Source organism: Pantherophis guttatus, chromosome 2 (genome assembly GCF_059756535.1).
Source record: "Pantherophis guttatus breed Tessera chromosome 2, ASM5975653v1, whole genome shotgun sequence".
NCBI classification, from domain to species: Eukaryota; Metazoa; Chordata; class Lepidosauria; order Squamata; family Colubridae; genus Pantherophis; species Pantherophis guttatus.
This window is the reverse complement of record NC_142064.1, coordinates 197185932-197204111: the sequence shown is the minus strand read 5'-3', so window position 1 is coordinate 197204111 and position 18180 is coordinate 197185932. Positions and strand designations below refer to the sequence as shown.

Below are 18180 nucleotides of genomic sequence, written 5' to 3'. Positions count from 1 at the left end.
GCTGCAATGTCACAATGAAAACTCTGCTCCTTAGATAGTTGGGTGCAACATAGTGACACACAACTAAAAAATGACGGCGCTTGCAAAATGACACATGTGTCATCATTTTGGCATCATCATGGCTAGGTGCAGGCACCGTGAGGCTATTGACTGGCTGGGATGTCGGGAGTTGTAGTCCTCAGTGATTCAAATTGAAGAAAGCTGCTTCAACTGCATGTTGCACATTAACCTTCCAGTTCTCAAGGTTGATTTGCTTTTGCATTCTGATCGTTTAATCCAGCTTGTTTTTTAACTACTTCATTACAAGATTCTCTTGAATCTTCAAGATGCCTTGCAAACATAAACCTCAGTCATTTCTAATCAATAAGAGTAAGAGACAGAAGCAAACAAAGGATATTAATTTATCAATTAGATGTACTGCTGAATCTTATTTCTTTCTTTTCACCTACTTTAATTGCTTGTAAAAGAGTTTTTCTACTTAAGTAGACTTTTATATTTCAATAATACAGATGTCCTCATGGCTTATAATTTAGGAACTAGCATAATCTTAAATATATATGAATCATGAAATAACATGAACAACTGGTATTAACAAAATATAAGTAGTGGACCAGTGGGTTCTCAGCCCTATTCAAGGAAAAGCCCTAAAGTGTGGTAAAGGTTTAATTGGAGATAATGGCAATGAGCATTAGGGCTCATATTTCCCAATCAGCCCAATAATATCTGTCTTTTCTTACCACAGGCCAGCTTGAATTCAATGGATTTAGATACTGGATTATCTCAGTCATATGCCAGTGATTACAGCCTATTCATTCCAGCAGTGCAGTTACAAGACAGTGGAATATATACTTGCCTTGGGGAAGCTGCACAATTACGTGTAAATGTTTCGGTTACTCTCCAGGTGCTAGGTAGGTAAGAACACAGGGAAAACCTCCTGACCCATCAATAAAAATATATTCTGTGTATCCAAAACACCCCACCAGTTTATAAATAATATTGTCTTCTTTCAGTTTCTGTGGAATTTTTACATTGTGTTAGCCAATTAGAAGGCTTTTATGGATAGAAATATGGAATATTAGTTAAATCAATCAGAAACGAATAAACACAGTGCATGAGGACAATTACCATAGGTTGTCTATAATTTAGTATTCTAGTCTCTCAGTAATAAAGGTAAAGTAATAATGATAAAGACAGAAATTCTTAATATTTTCCGGAATACAAGTGTGTTATATAAGTATGTTTCTTTATGCTTCAAGAACTATAAAACACCAAAACTCAGAGTTGCTTCTCATTAATTAGTATAACTACTACAAAGTTTTCAAAAGAAATGTAGCATTGCTTTCTACTCTCTTTTAAAATTCATCAAAATAAGAATAAAATTTCTAATACTTTCAGAATTAGATGTTTAAGGACATGGAAGGCAAAATTCCATTCCAATTCTTTTCCCGCATCCCATATTTCCATTCATATCTCTCCACCATTTTGAATGACAAGATTTCTAGTAATTCAGCTATCTTGCTCCTGTTGAATCTTGTCCATCAAATCCATATTGGGCTTAAGTACAACATATTTACAACCAACTTTCCTTGCTTTCCGCATATACCTAAGGGAAATCAAATGCTTAGAAGCTCCTAAAGTAGAACTGAATTACCCCAGAAATACGAAGTTTATATTTATATTCTGTCCCAGCCCTTTTTTCAGTTCATGTTTGTTTCTTTTGTAAGCCCATTGATAGAAACTGTCTTTCTACTGGATTTTGTAAGCCATCTAGTACCCCCATCTTTGGGGTTAAAGATCAGATAAAAACTCTTTCTCTAACAGGGTACCTTCCAGTTGTATTGACCCATAATTCACGTGGAACTTTGGGAGTAATTGTCCAATGTATTTCAAGGCCACCAGGATGGAGATATGGTTTTGAATGAAGTCCTGTTTGTGGGATTTTTAAATTCTGCACACAAAAGTCACTATTTGCTGACCTACATACAAACATCCACGAAAACCTCAGAAAACAAATATATATATATATATATATATATATATATATATATATATATATATATATATGTAGGTCTTTGGTTATTCGGGTCTTCTCCCACGTAAAATTGGAAGTGTCTTGGCGACGTTTCGACGAAGTCTCATTCGTCATCTTCAGGCTGGTGTTCCCGGCTTCGTGCTTCCAGGAGCAAAGATTTGAGACTTCGTCGAAACGTCGCCAAGACACTTCCAATTTTACGTGGGAGAAGACCCGAATAACCAAAGACCTACATACAAACACCCGCGAAAACCTGAGAAAACAAATATATATATATATATATATATATATATATATATATATATATATATATATATAATATGTATGTATAAGCATGAATTGAATACATAAAATGAATACAATTAAAGGGAACATTAGGACAGGGACAGTAGGCACCCTGGTGCTCTTATGCACGCCCCTTACAGACCTCTTAGGAATGGGGTGATGTCAACAGTAGACAGTCTAAGGTGCTGTTTTGCTGCAGGACTCCTCAGTCATTATCATCATTATAGCTTCCACAATGGGGAACTCTACGAAGAGCCTAACTATTTTCCTCAAGGAAAAAAAATTCCCTTTACTTCCTTATGGATTAACTTTGTACTTTGTTTTCCAGAGAAAGGGTATCTGCGCTTGTCCAGATTACAGAACAGAATTCAGGAGATAAATTTGCATCAAAGCCTGAATCTTCAGGTGTTCATTGATGCTTACCCTAGACCTTCAACGTATAGATGGATACATGTGAACACATCAGGAAGGTCCATACTCACCGGCCACATGATTTTTGATCATCAAAGGTAAAGTCAATGCGGTGTCTTCCTTTCCTTCAGAGTTTTTTTCTCCTCAAATTACAGGTTTGTTTCCAGTCCTAACTTTCAGGGAGAGGTAGACTGTCCGATGAGACTGTCCCGAGGGGAACCTGGACTTCCCCATACTGATGCAGGACTTAATGAAAAATTTCAGGCATCTAAAACTCATTGATTCTGTCTATCTTCAAAGTTGATGTGACTTTCTGTTTAAAGTTGGATCTATAATGCATGAACTGGAATAAGCAGATAACAGTAATACATGAAATTACCCCTGCTTAGTTGATTATTCAAGGGTCAGTTTTGTCTTCTTTGCTTTTATGCATCTATGTTAAGCCCTGGGAGCTTAATGGTTCTATTTGGGGTATCACACACAATTCAATTGTGCATCACTAGCCCCAGCCATGAGGAGATGCAATCAATTTCCTTTCCTGGTGCTGGAAAGTTGTCAGGGTCTGGATGGGAGACAATAAACTGAAGCTCAGTCCTCACATGTCAGCGTCTCCTGCTACCACCAGGGGTATTCCTTGATGGTCAAACACTACCCAGCAAGAAGCAGGTTTGCAAATTGGGGGTCCTTCTTAACTCAGGCTCTTGTTGAATAAGCAAATGGAAACTATCCCTACAGGAACCTATGCCTAACTCTGGTTGATGCATCAAGTGTGCTTATCTTACCTGGGGCAGGAGGACTTAGCTACTGATGCTGTCATTCTCATCTATTTAGACTAGTGCAATCCACTTTATAGGAGACTGCTTTTAAAGAGTATTTAAAAACTACAGTTGGTTTCAAAATGCAGTGGCCTGTATAGTTTCAGCTTCAACATTGGGAGCACATAATATCAGTTTTGCAGTCCCTGCATTGTTTGTCATTTGGTTTCGCTGTCTAATCAAAAGTATTGGTTTTGAACTACAAATGCTATCCATGGTTTGCCAGATACTGCCAGGACTTACTTCTCCACCCAGTTTTGACTCTACCAATTAATTCTACCAGGAAGAAGCTCTGCAAGTTTCAATACAGTGTGCCCTGTATTAGTGATACATTGGAAGGTTATTTGATAATCATCTTATCTTATTATTTGAATGATGCTTTCTTTCACATTTCTGTTCAATGTATTTTGGAAAGCTAACATTGCTCAAGATAAAACTCACAAAATAATCATCTGCCGCTATGGAGATCCTGTATTACAATTGCTTATTAACATTTTTACATGCATATTTGTTCTCTCTTTTGGCAGAGACAACAATACACTGAGTCTGAATTGGCTGGAGATAAAAGACAGTGGCACATATACATTTTTTGCAGACAACGGGGAAGCCAGTGCATCTATTCATTTTCATGTCTTTCTGAAAAGTATGTTCTATGCTGCTCATCTTTTGTAACAGCATGTGGGAATGATCTTGGGAGACAGAGATGCAGGCAAGGAGATGGATAGATAAGTCTATCCAGGGGGGGGGGGAAACCCAGCAGGAATGTGGATAGGGCAAGCAAGTCAGAAGGGACCCTCCCTAGTTTCTTGGGCTGTAAAGGAGATAGGGGGAATGTGAAATTCTGTTAATGTACAATAGCCTTACAAGTAGTGTAGCATTGGTTCATCTGGCGATGCTTCCTGTATTTCTGAAAAGGCTGACGTTTTCCAACTCAGAGTGTTAGGAAACTCAAAAGCCACATTAAAGTCTTTTTAAGGGAAATCCAGTTGCCCTTAAAACCAAACATATCCATGGCTGCCCTTAACTATATCTGATCTCAGGGTAGGTAAGCAAGCGGAAATTATCTTCTTTTTTTTTTTTTGTGGCAAAGCAAACACCAGCTGTACATTTTCCAAAACCCTGTATCTTATGACTGTTGATATCGTCCTAGAAGTAATCCTGAATTCTTATCAGTAGTAACCTTTCCTAGTCACGATTGAATCAATTCACTCAGATGGAAAAATAATTTGACTTTATGCCCCTGTATAGAGAAAGAGATAAGCTGAAAAGAGAATATGCTGTTAACCTCTTTGATTTACTGCAAGTGAGATCTGCTCCCACCCTCCTAACCTTCCATAAGGGCCTGAAGACCTGACTCTAGTCGGCTTGTGGTCCCAATGGAGGAGTATCATGCTGGAGGTGGTTGGTGGACCAATAACAGATCCCACCTCACCCCCTGTCCACACTGTTCCATCCCTCCCTATCTCTTTTACCATTTTTAAGAACAAGATCTTTGTTGCTTATCTAATAATAAAACCCCACATAGAGATATAATGAATTTAGTTCACCCCAGATTCTATGATCCCATCCCTGTGCCTGTAAGGAAGTGTTCCTCAGTTTGATCCTTAAGAACTGAAGAGCAGTCCTGTTGACTCTGATCCTGAAAGGCCCAACTGGTTCATCACTTTGTTCCCACACTGACCAGTCAAATGCCTAAATGAAACCACAAACAGGTCCCTAGGACAACAAAGCAGTTTCTATTCATGTTCCCAGCCATTGATAGTTTTATCCTTTGTTTATTTGTGATTAATGTCCCTTCCAAGGTGGGAGGCAGTACCATTTCTCTTGGATTGCCTGGAGGAAGAAATGCCTCCTTTCAACTGAATTTTTCTGCAGATATTAGGATCCAAAGGAAGAAATCTGCACTGCATTCATTAGCTATATCGGATGGCATTTCTGTAAAATAGTTGTAGCTGCACAGATCTCAACCTTTTTGATGTCAGATGTGAATACAAGGAGGGCCCTATAAAACATGTCTGATATAATATTCTAATATTAGAGTATTAGGAGAAAGATTCTCCTATCTATTTTCTTTGCAGCATCGTTAATGTTGCCCATTTCAGTATGATCTCCTCTTGCCTACTTTTTTTTAAAATAAAACTCTGAAACTTTTCCTCACAGGGAAGTTCTTCCAATCCACAGATAATTTTGTTTGCATATTTTCTGCCCCTTTTTAAGCTGTGAAATCACTTCTGACAGAACATGTACAGCATGTCAAATGTACCTACACAAGTAGATTTTCATAAAATCATTGTGATTTTGAAATCTGATCTTTTGTTTTCTTCTTAATGCTCTACACTCATGATGCCACTTTTCCATTATCTTTTTACTGAACACTAGAATTTGACAAGTTTAAGATATGTGGATTTCAACTGTAATAAAATGCCCACTGAATGATGAAGTGACAATTGCTTTGCAGGTCAAGGACCCACTGAATTATCTGGGTATGGACTCCAATTTACTAAGTGTTAGTTATGCACAGCAAAAAAGGACATAGAGTGGTTTTTTTTGTTATGGAACTAAGAAAAGGAAGAAAGAAACTGAACTGTAGAACTGAATAGCGTATCGTGGCTGGATATGAAACTGTCACAAAAAGGCATGAGATTGTGTCTCCATCCACTGGAGTCCATTGGCTTTCTTTGATAAAACATTAAGGTTACCTGAAGACTAGCAACCATAAATAGACAATATTACTTTGCGATTCCGTCTTTAGTTTCAAACCAGCACTGCCATCAGAGAACTTACAAGGGATAGTAAGTTGATGTAGGGTGCAGAAGTGGATTTGCAACAAACAACAGCTGAGCCAGAACCACAGTTAAGATATTCACAGAGATCTAGCAAAAGGAGCCCCACAGCCTGACCAAAAGAAAACATACAGGAACTGTAGACTTAAGGACATATGTTCCCAAACAACTGGTGAGAAATAAAATCAGGCAACAAAGAGAAAGTTGAAACTGGACAATGTGTGGAACTGCTTGCTAGAGGAAAAGTCATTGCTGACCTAAAGATGCCAATATGTAACAACTTTCAATTAAAAGGATATATTGACGAGATCAGGTTGATCACAGATCTGCAGGGGATACCTGCTCTTCTATGGTGGTGGAGCAGTTGTGCCAGTGGGAAGCAAACCACCATGACACTGCCTATCTTAAAACTGGCATTTCCAGTTGATCTCAACTCTATCATGGTTTAATTTCTTCCACTTGTGGTAATTCTGCCAATATAGGATGGTTGTGTTGAAGGTAGATGGCATGGCATGTTCACATTTCATAAAGAGACCAATTGGATTAGACTGATCAGTTTTCTCAAACTTGCAGCCAGGTTATAACAAACACAAATTTCCTATAATCAATCATCTCTACAGCCTTCTATGGCCTTGTGGCCCAGAGATTCAGATGGCCCTGATCCTTTTAGACTTTTGTAACCCTTTGAAGGCCTGGTTGTGTCCCCAGAAGGTTAAGCAAGCCTGGTTGTTAATGTCATTTTAGGACTAGATCATTTACCTAGGGCATTATGGGATGTTGTTTTCAACTTTGGGTTTTTAAACTTTGTTTGCTACCCAGAATCAATATTGTGAGAAAGGCAGCCAAATTATCTGTGTTTCAATAAATCAATAGCTTTCCAACAAGCTTGACTTACTGGTACTTCCCCCCCCCAATGTGTTTCTCAGTACAAAGAATTGCAAGATCACAAAAAACAATGTCAATCTTTTTCTTCATTTTAGAATCAGCTTCTCCCACCATTCATCCTAATCTTGACATTCTGAAAGTGAAGAAAGGAGACTCAGTCACATTACTTTGCTCAGGGAAATTCCCTGTTGAGTGGATCGGTATCCAGAATGGGTCCACACTGATGGTGTACGACAATGGAACCCTCTACATGCCTAATGCTAGTTGCAACCAGATGGGAAGCTACCAGTGTGCATATATAAACAAACCAGAAGAGGGGATTAGAACTATATATGTGGCTGTGACAGGTAACCAGATTTCTCCTTATTATCTCTCATATGCTCTGAAAATAAGTCATTGCATATGCTAAATAAACACTGACTGGGAATTGTGTTCCCCATACCTCCACTGTCAGCTGACAGTGTTTTTACCTGATGATGGAGGGGTTGTAAAGTGTGGAGTGTGAAGCCTGCTGTAGATATGTTAGCGTCTTGCTCCATCAGGTAGTAAAGACACTTGGTGGAAGATGGAAAACCTAGGCCAGCAGGATTAGAAACTGACCCCCTTTTTGTGTATTTTTTTTTTGAGCAAGGCTTAACTATACAAAAATAAATAATTCATATATGACACAAAGCAATCATGGGAAATCCCTGCTGCAAGCTTGTCCAGTTCAGCTGTGGGAAATTAGCTCCTTTCAAGGAATAGAATAGAATAGAATAGAATAGAATAGAATAGAATAGAATAGAATAGAATAGAACAGAATGAGTTGACAGGGACCTTGGAGGTCTTCTAGTCCAACCTCCTGCTTAGGCATGAAACCCTATACCATTTCAGACAAATGGTTATCCAATCTCTTCATAAAAACTTTCAGTGTTGGAGCATTCACGACTTCTGGAGGCAAGTTATTAATTCAGATGCCTTCAATCCAAGGACATTATCAACCTTAATTCTTGACCAGATTGAGCCTCAAAGAGAAGACATCTGTAATTTGGGAGCCCTTTTAGATTCATCACCTGAAAATCTGAAGGATGAGGTTGCCAAGCAAATTATCCTAGGGAAAAATCTAGTGATATTTTTTAAAGAGTCATAATTAACTTGATAGTATATAATAAATGACTCTGGATTCACAATTCCTGCTTGATGAGCAAATGGTGGCCATGTCCACGACATTTGTCCTTGAAGACCACACAGAGACTATAGGTACTGTAAAATGTATTACCACTACATTGCTCTACTGATTTGAAGCTGTTACCTATGCATTTCTGAGCAAGGTGCTAATTATGACATATAAAGCCCTGTAAGTCTTGGAGCCTGGGAACAACTTAGGGCCTATCCATTCTATGAGGGAGACAGAGACCTGCTGAAGATCCTTTCCTCCCATGAGTCACAATGAGAGGGAGCTCTTCTCCTGAGAAACAACTTGCCCTCCTGAGGCAAGACTGGTTTTACAAATATTGGTGGAGTCAAGCTACATGATATTGAATGGCTACTGTATGCATTATGTTATTACTTTTACAAATGAAGGCAAATATATGTGTCCCCTGATAATGTTGCAGGATAATATTGCAGGATCCAATCCGGGTCAATAGAATGTGAGAGAGCAGTTCCCTCAGTTCCCTGAGGATGGGCTCCAGCACGTGTCCAAAAGCCCAGAAAACTAAACCTTTGGTCCTGGTGACTGACCCAAATTGGATCCTGTTATTACCTTTATTATAATTAATATCTGTACATTGTTCTAGAGTCTATGCTGGGTTAAGGCAAAAAATTCAGATTAATTCCAGCTATTTTTCATAGCATATTTCTTCTACAGATCCTGACTTGATATGGTGTGGCCTTAGTGATGTATATCCTTCTGTGGAAAGGGGCAGGGATGCCTTGATTCCATGCCTGATTGCTGACCCAGGATTCACAGGCAACATGATCCTCCTTAAAGATTCTTCTCCAGTTCACTCAAGAGTCTCGTTCAGTCCTAAGGAAGGAATGTGGATTCACAAAGTAGAGCTGAGTGATAAAGGGTTCTATGAGTGTAAAGCCCAGGTTCAAGGAAAGTGGGTGATTTCACACAGAATTATCCTTTCAGTCTATGGTAGGTTGGAACTGCTCTTTTGTCATGACTTGAACATGTATTTCCAAGCCTTTGGGGATAGTTGTTGTGGCAGTACTTAGAAAAAATGCTTCAGTGCATGTTCATTTTTTCAACGTGGAGAGATTGATTCCAAATTCTCTATATTCATTTTGCTGTGCAGTGCTGGATCAATATTAATCAACAAAGAACAATTGTCCATACTGGCAGGAGAATGAAGAGCTGCTTCATTCAGTACACCAGTTGTTCTTTACTGTCACTGCCAAACTGGTTTGAAATAATGTAAAGTAAAATGGGAAATCCTCTCCATGATAACTTTTCAATCCATTGTGTCAATATTGCTGAAAAAGATACTGAAAGGTTTGGATAATAAATCATCATCAAGCAGAAAATAGGAAAGGGACAACATAAAAGATACTGAAAGGATCAGGAGCTTTAAAAAAATACTCAGCCATTAAGCAGAAATAGCAAATGGATAATATAAAAAAAGATGAAGATGTTCGGTTTGTTTGACTGACAAGCCTTCTTGTTCAGTCTTTTCTGACAGACTCTTAATAGACTTTTCTGACTTTTCTTAGACAACGATCAGCCTTTGACAGTTACTATTGGAGGACTAGCAAACCATCTGCGGTTACAAGGAGAACCATTCAACATTTCCTGCAGAGTACAATATCACTCTCATGAATATAATGGCAAATGGATCTATCCCCTTACTGCAAATGTAAGTCATTTCTAAGGGTTTTGGATGTGAGCCTTAGCTTGCGTTGTTTGTCTTGAATGAGCTCAGAGTTACTTGTGGCTTGTATAAGCCAGTTCATGCAAGGACTCAGACGAGTCTTCCGGAGCTATTGAACAACAATGTCTACCATCCCTAACCAGCAAGACATTCAATGATCATCCAATGATTTAATATTTGCTGCAATGTCACAATGAAAACTCTGCTCCTTAGATAGTTGGGTGCAACATAGAGACACACAACTAAAAAATGACGGCGCTTGCAAAATGACACCTGTGTCATCATTTTGGCATCATCATGGCTAGGTGCAGGCATCGTGAGGCTATTGACTGGCTGGGATGTCGGGAGTTGTAGTCCTCAGTGATTCAAATTGAAGAAAGCTGCTTCAACTGCATGTTGCACATTAACCTTCCAGTTCTCAAGGTTGATTTGCTTTTGCATTCTGATCGTTTAATCCAGCTTGTTTTTTAACTACTTCATTACAAGATTCTCTTGAATCTTCAAGATGCCTTGCAAACATAAACCTCAGTCATTTCTAATCAATAAGAGTAAGAGACAGAAGCAAACAAAGGATATTAATTTATCAATTAGATGTACTGCTGAATCTTATTTCTTTCTTTTCACCTACATTAATTGCTTTTAAAAGAGTTTTTATACTTAAGTATACTTTTATATGGGGACATGGTGGCTCAGTGGCTAAGACACTGAGCTTGTTGATCAGGTCAGCAGTTCAGCGGTTCGAATCCCTAACCCCGCATAACGGAGTGAGCTCCCGTTACTTGTCCCAGCTTCTGCCAACCTAGCAGTTTGAAAGCAGATAAAAAATGCAAGTAGAAAAATAGGGACCACTTTGGTGGGAAGGTAACAGCACTCTGTGCGCCTTCGCTGTTTAGTCATCCCAGCCACATGACCATGGAGATGTCTTTGGACAATGCTGGCTCTTCGGCTTAGAAACAGAGATGAACACTGCCCCCTAAAGCTGGAAATGACTAGCACGCATGTGCGGGTGAATCTTTATTTTTACCTTATACTTTTATATTTAAATAATACTGGTGTGAACCCATTGTCCTCATGGCTTAATATTTAGGAACTACCATGTTTTCTCCGAAAATAAGACCCTGTCTTATATTTTTTTAACCCTGAAATAAGCACTTGGCCTTATTTTCCTGGAGGTCTTATTATTTTGGGGTGCATGGAGCAAGATGGGGTTCCTCTTGCCATCTTACCTGATTTCCAGCTCTGCATTTAAATATTTTTGGGGAGGGCTTATTTTCAGGGGGAGGCTTATTTTAGCGCATGCACTCAAAAGCCCGGTTGGGCTTATTATCAGGGGATGTCTTATTTTCGGGAAAACAGGGTAGCATAATCTTAAATATATATGATCATGAAATAGCATGAACATCTGATATTAACAAAATATAAGTGGAGGACCGGTGGGAAAAGCTCTAAAGCAGTGGTTCTCAACCTGTGGGTCGCGACCCCTTTGAGGGTCGAAAGACCCTTTCACAGGGGTCGCCTAAGACCATCGGAAAACACATATTTTCAATGGTTTTAGGAATAATTTTATGGTTGGGGGTCACCACAACATGAGGAACTGTATTAAAGGGTCGCGGCATTAGGAAGATTGAGAATCACTGCTCTAAAGTCTGGTAAAGTTTTAATTGGAGATAATGGCAATGAGCATTAGAGCTCATATTTCCCAATCAGCCCTATATCTGTCTTTTCTTACCACAGGCCAGCTGGAATATAATGGATTTAGATACCGGATTATCTCAGTCATACGCCACTGATTACAGCCTATTCATTCCAGCAGTGCAGTTACAAGACAGTGGAATATATACTTGCCTTGGGGAAGCTGCACAATTACATGTAAATGTTTCGGTTACTCTCCAGGTGCTAGGTAGGTAAGAACACAGGGAAAACCTCCTTACGCATCAATAAAAATAGATTCTGTGTATCCAAAACATCCCACCAGTTTATAAATAATGTTGTCTTCTTTCTGTGGGATTTTATATTGTGTTAGATGACCAGAAGGCTTTTATGGATAGAAATATGGAATGTTAGTTAAATCAATCAGAAACGAATAAACATAGCACATGTGAAGAATTACCAAAGCTTGTCTATCGTTTAGAATTCTAGTCTCTTAGTAAGAAAAATGCATGATAAAGACAGAAACTCTTAATATTTTCCAGAATTCGGAGTGTGTTAGTTTTGTGTGTGTATACACACAACTATAAAACACCAAAACTCAGAGTTACTTCTCATTAATTAGTATAACAACTACTACAAAGTTTTCAAATGAAATGTAGCATTGCTTTCTACTCTTTTTTAAAAAATTCATCAAGATAAGAATAAAATGTCTAATTCTTTCAGAATCAGGGACGTAGAAGGCAAGATACCTCCTTTTCACACATCCCATATATCTATTCATATCTCTCCACCATTTGGAAAGGCAAGGTTTCTGGGGTAATTCAGCTATCTTGCTCCAATCAAATCTTGTCCATAAAATCCATATCAGTGCTTAAGTCCAACACATTTATGACCAATGTTTCTGCTTTCCGGATATACGTAACAGAAATCAAAAGTTTAGAAGCTCCCATCCTAAAGAAGAGCTGAACTACCCCAGAAATATGAAGTTTATATTTTGTCCCAGCCCTTTCCTCAGTTCATGTTTGTTTCTTTTGTAAGCCCATCGATAGAAACTATCTTTCTACTGGATTTTTTAAGCCATCTAGTATCCCCATCTTTGGGGTTAAAGATCAGATAAGAACTCTTTCTCTAACAGGGTACCTTCCAGTTGTATTCCATAATTCACATGGAATTTTGGGAGTAATTATCCAATGTATTTCAAGGCCACCAGAATGGAGATATGGAATTGAATGAAGTCCTGTTTGTGGGATTTTTAAATTCTGCACACAAAAGTCACTATTTGCTGTGGCAAATATTGAATCATGGGCATGCAATAGTTCATCATGTAGCATCATGGTTGTTCCATGGTTGTGAATGTTGCAAGAATTAATTGGTGTTTGGTGTACCCTCCAAGATATACATGCCCCTTACAAATATTGAACCTCATTGGACTGAGTTTCAATAAACCATGAATTCTTGAACTCCCTTGTATAATATATGTCCGTTCCTAAAAATTACTTCTGTGATTCCCTGTAAGCCCAAACCAAATACATTCTAGTCATTCTTCCTTTCCACAGTCCAAACAGGCACTTCGTCGTTTCTCAGGAACTGAATTGAAGAAAGGGAATATCAGCGTTAAGTACCGTACTTTATTTTTGCTTTGGAATACTGCTGGATTCCTCAGTGATTATCATCATTATAGCTTCCACAATGGAGAACTCTGCTAAGAGCCTAGCTATTTTCCTCAAAGTAAAAGTTTTTTTCTCTTCACTTTCCTAGACATTAACTTTGTACTTTGCTTTCCAGAGAAAGGGTATCTGCACTTGTCCACATTACAGAACAGAATTCAGGAGACCAACATGCATCAAAACCTGAATCTTCAGGTGTTCATTGATGCTTATCCTAGACCTTCAACATATAGATGGATACATCATCAGGACTTTCCATCAGGAAAGTCCACAGTGTCTGGTGATATGAGCTTTGGCAATCACAGGTAAGGACTATGCAGTGTCTTCCCTTCCTTCAGTTTTTTTCTCTTCCAATTATAGTTCTGTTGTCAGTCCTAATTTAGCCTTTAGGGAGAGGAAGACTGTCCAGTAAGGTTGCCCCATATTATGCAGCAAATCCACTATGTGTTTTATTGAGTCTTTCTCTGAGAAATACCCCTGCTTAGGCATGATGCTTCAAGCATCAGTCTTATCTTCTCTGCTTTTTCACATCTATGTTAAGCCCTGGGAGAAGTAATTCTATACTTCAGTTTGTGATATCGTGCATATGTGATAATACCCAATTGTACATCACTAGCCCCAACCATGAGGAGATGCAATCAATTTCCTTTCCTGGTGCTAGGAAGCTGTCAGGGTCTGGATGGGAGACAATAAACTGAAGCTCAGTCTTCACTTGTCAGCATCCTCTGTTACCACCAGAGGTATTCCTTGATGGTCAAACACTACCCAGCAAGAAGAAGGTTTGCAAATTCTTAATTCAAGGCTCTTGTTGAATAAGCAAATGAAAACTATCCCTAGAGGGAGTTATGCCCAAGTCAGGTTGGTGCATCAAGTGTGCTTATCTTACCTGAGGCAGGAAGACTTAGCTACTCATGCTGTCTAGTTGAATTAGTGAAAGTCATAGTAATAGGAGACTGCCCTTAAAGAGTATTTAGAAACTACAGCTGGTTGAAAATGCAGTGGCCTGCATAGTTTCAGCTTCAACATTGGGAGCACATAACTAGTTTTGCAATCCCTGAATTGTTTGCCATTTGTTTTTCTTGTCTAACTGAAAGTGTTGGTTTTGAACTACACATGCTATTCATAGCTTGCCAAATACTTATTTCTTCACCCAGTTTTGACTCTACCAATTACTTGCATGCATATTTGTTCTCTCTTTTGGCAGACATAACAATACACTCAGGTTGAATTGGATGGAGGAAAAAGACAGTGGTGAATATATATTTTTTGCAGACAACGGGGAAGCCAATGCATCTATTCATTTTCACGTCTCTGTGAAAAGTACGTTCTGTGCTACTCATTTTTTGTAATAGCATGTGGGAATGATCTTGGAAGACAGAGATGCAGCCAAGGGAATGGATAGATTAATGGTGAGATAAAAGAGAAGCAGCAGGAATGTGGCTAGGGCAAGCATCTCAGAAGGGACCCTCCCTAGTTTCTTGGGCTGTAAAGGAGATGTGGGGGGGGGGGGTGAGATTCTGTTAACATACAGTAGCCTTACAAATAGCATAGGATTAGCTCATCTGATCATGCTTTCCATCTGGAATTTCCAGAAAGGCTGATGTTTTTCAACCAGTGCTAGAAGACTGAAAAGCCACAAAAATCTTTCTAAGGGAAATCCAGTTTCCCTTAAAACCAAATGTAACTTAACTGTATCTGATCTCAGTGTCTGTCTGTTAACTTTAATGATTCCTTTGTATTTGCTTTTTAGTTAAACCAAAAATTACAATGTTGACCAACCTTTCCAGTAGACTCCAATGTGAAGTAACTGGCTATCCTCCTCCACATATTCAATGGTACAAATTCCCCTCCCACGTTGATAGGTGAGTTAACAGAATCACAGCACAATCCAATGCATTTCTACTAAAAGATGCCTGCTGAGATTTAGGGGTGTAATGGCACTGCAGCTGTCAGATATCACCATTTTCATTATGGAACTGATACATCTCAGTTCTCAATACGTTGACTCTATTAACAGCTTAGAAAGGGCTGTAAAGCCCTGTGAAGCGGTTGATACTGTGTGTCTAAGTGCTATTGCTATTGTTATATTTTATATATCTATAATGAAGGAAATCCACTGAGCTGATTTGTTTGTTTTGATTTTGGTTTCTTTTGAAATGCAGCTTCCTACTATGTAATCTCTGGGGTAGTTAATTTACACTGAATTAACATTATAGAAGCAATCAATAAAAGACAAAAGAGCATAGGAAAAAATGGGTTTATGAAGCTGATTGCCATAAGAAACTGTTGCTAATTTGCAGATCATGCTTATTTGTGAATGATTCTCATCCATTGGTTGTTTCTTTTGGAGTGTTATGTTCATTGCACAGTTTTGGAATTGTGATGGTTGCTGCTAATTCAAATGATCTAAAGGCCAATGTCAGTGAGATCAGGAATGGTAGCGCCTAACCCATGTGTTAGACCAGGGGTCCCCAACAGGGGTGAAATGCTCCTGGGTGGTTTGGAGAACTGGTAGCAAAACTCCCTGCTCCCCCCCGCATGCCCAGCTGAGCCGCGCGATCATCAGAGGCTTTTTTTTATTTTTAAAAGCATTTTTTCCACAACCTCTTTGGCCAAAAAAATGCTTTTAAAAGTAAAAAAAAAAGCCTCTGATGATCGCGCGGCTCAGCTAGGATCGTCAGAGGCTTTTAAAAGCATTTTTTCTACAACCTGTTCGGCCGAAAAAATGGTTTTCAAAGTTAAAAAAAAAAGTTGGCCACGCCCACTCAGTCACATTACCCCACCACCACCAAGCCACACCCAGAACCTGTAGTAACAAATTTAACATTTCACCACTGGTCCCCAACCCTCAGGCTGCAGACCAGTAAAAGCACGCAAGCAAAGCTTCATTTGTGCATATGCAGCATCTAAGTAGTGCACAAAATCACTCTCCCCATCCCACCCCAGCTGGATCTATGGAAAATTTTCTTTTCCACAGAACCAGCCCTTGGTGCCCAAAAGGTTGGGGACCACTGTATTGGACAGTATCTCTTTGATGAATTAGCTATTTCCCCTGTTCTCATCATTTGGACAAGGGCAAGAAAAACCTCTGATACATCAATCCTTAGAAATTCCAGCAAATAAAATTTTTATCCATCTGTCATACTAATATCTCTGACATTTTTGTTTGTCTATCAGATGTGGTCAATATGGGGCCCTGATTTTGAATGACTCCCATCTAGAGATCATGAGTAAAATTCCCTTTGTCAGAGTGTCATTGAAGAGTGTCCTTAAGGTGGAGACGGAGGACAGTGAAACCATTTGCTGTTTTGCAGTTAATAGTGCTGGAAATGACTCCAGTTTCATTAAATTTTCTGTTGATAAGATTATTGGTAAGATCAATCTAAATATTCATTTGATTTTTAAAAAAAGTTTTCCTGAGTTATTTCAGTAATTTTTCAATATACTCTGTGTGATTTCACCACCATATTTTTTTTTAAAAAAAATATCATTTTTCCATTCACTTAAAGCAAACATTTGCTGCTATAATTTGGGGGGTTGGAGGGTTTGAGAAAACTAAACAAGAGTAGATTTATTCAAAAATTCAAATGTACAAAAAAATAAAAGAAAGAAAGAAAATCCAAAAAGGAATGGATTTCCACCTGAAACTTACACATTTTGGTTCCTTTTATTTCTTGTTTTTTGGTAACTTATGATACATTTTTAAAAAAAACTATTGGAGGTTTTTAGCAATAAATGCACATTTTCCATCTTTAATTTCTGCTCTCTGGGCTAATTTTTCATCTTTTTATAAAGGACTAGTATTTTCAAAAATTGGGGGAAAGAGCGACATGGTGGATGAATATTTAATTCCACCTTCCCCAGCTGTTTTGGAAGATACATCTCTACTACCTTATTGTATTGCACCAAAAGGAATAGAAAGCCAATGCTTTTCTTTTTCTTTTTTTCCCTTGTCCTACACTTTTCTCTCTTCTCTTTTCCTCCCTTATTTTCACCATATTTTCATTTTTCTGTATTTTTCTGTATTTTATATTTTGATAAACTAAAAAAAATACTATAAAAAAGGAATACACATCTCATCACCCCATCAATTTGTGAATTATTGTCCAAAATACCTGGATAAATTTTCAGCATGAATTAACTCAATACCATTCATAAAGGTATAAAGCACAAAGACAGATATAATAAATTTAAAAGAGTAGTTTGATTCATACATGCCAAATGATGGTTTGTTCAATTAACCACAATAGTCTCAGTTGGCATAACATGCTGTGCCAGAAACCAACAATTGAGTTCATTTTGCAAATTCAACAATATTTCAGACTGCTAGAGAAAAACTCTGGTGCATGCTATTGTCATGTTGTGATTATATTTACCCTAGTTTGACAAACTGACCACAGAACCTTCTCCTGTTGGTCTCAAGGATGTTGGAACTCCCTGCAACTGTTCTCTTCCTTCTGCACTTTGTTTTTCCAGGAAACGAGAATGAAAATTCCAAACTACTTTATGCAGGCTTTGGAGGCACAATGGGTTTTCTTCTTCTGTGTATCATCTTCTTAGTCTATAAGTATAAACAGGTACGGTTTTTTAAAATTTATGTATAGAAGGAAAAATAATCAAGAATTTGTCCAAGAAGCCAAAGGAGCTCTGAAACTCACATGACTTGGTGTCATTTGGATATGTTTTGAACCACAGTCTCCATCATCCCCAATGAATAAGGAAGCTGAGTGATTGTGGAAGTTGCAATTCAGAGAAATAATGTTTCTTTAAAAACACACATATGCCAATAGGCTG

The 18180-nt window shown here is 38.4% G+C and overlaps 1 protein-coding gene across 2 annotated transcripts in view; it reads left to right on the top strand.

The window, feature by feature from the left end:
- CSF1R (colony stimulating factor 1 receptor) overlaps window positions 1–18180 on the top strand; it is a 61349-nt gene that overhangs the window by 19306 nt on the left and 23863 nt on the right. For both annotated transcript variants that reach the window (XM_087887495.1, XM_087887494.1), the window contains exons 5-16: window positions 743–908; window positions 2646–2826; window positions 4071–4186; window positions 7307–7558; window positions 9061–9336; window positions 9912–10054; window positions 11804–11969; window positions 13505–13691; window positions 14591–14706; window positions 15137–15248; window positions 16564–16757; window positions 17863–17963. In XM_087887495.1, the coding sequence (XP_087743621.1) occupies window positions 743–908; window positions 2646–2826; window positions 4071–4186; window positions 7307–7558; window positions 9061–9336; window positions 9912–10054; window positions 11804–11969; window positions 13505–13691; window positions 14591–14706; window positions 15137–15248; window positions 16564–16757; window positions 17863–17963 (2010 nt within the window). The remainder of the gene's footprint in view (window positions 1–742; window positions 909–2645; window positions 2827–4070; window positions 4187–7306; window positions 7559–9060; window positions 9337–9911; window positions 10055–11803; window positions 11970–13504; window positions 13692–14590; window positions 14707–15136; window positions 15249–16563; window positions 16758–17862; window positions 17964–18180) is intronic.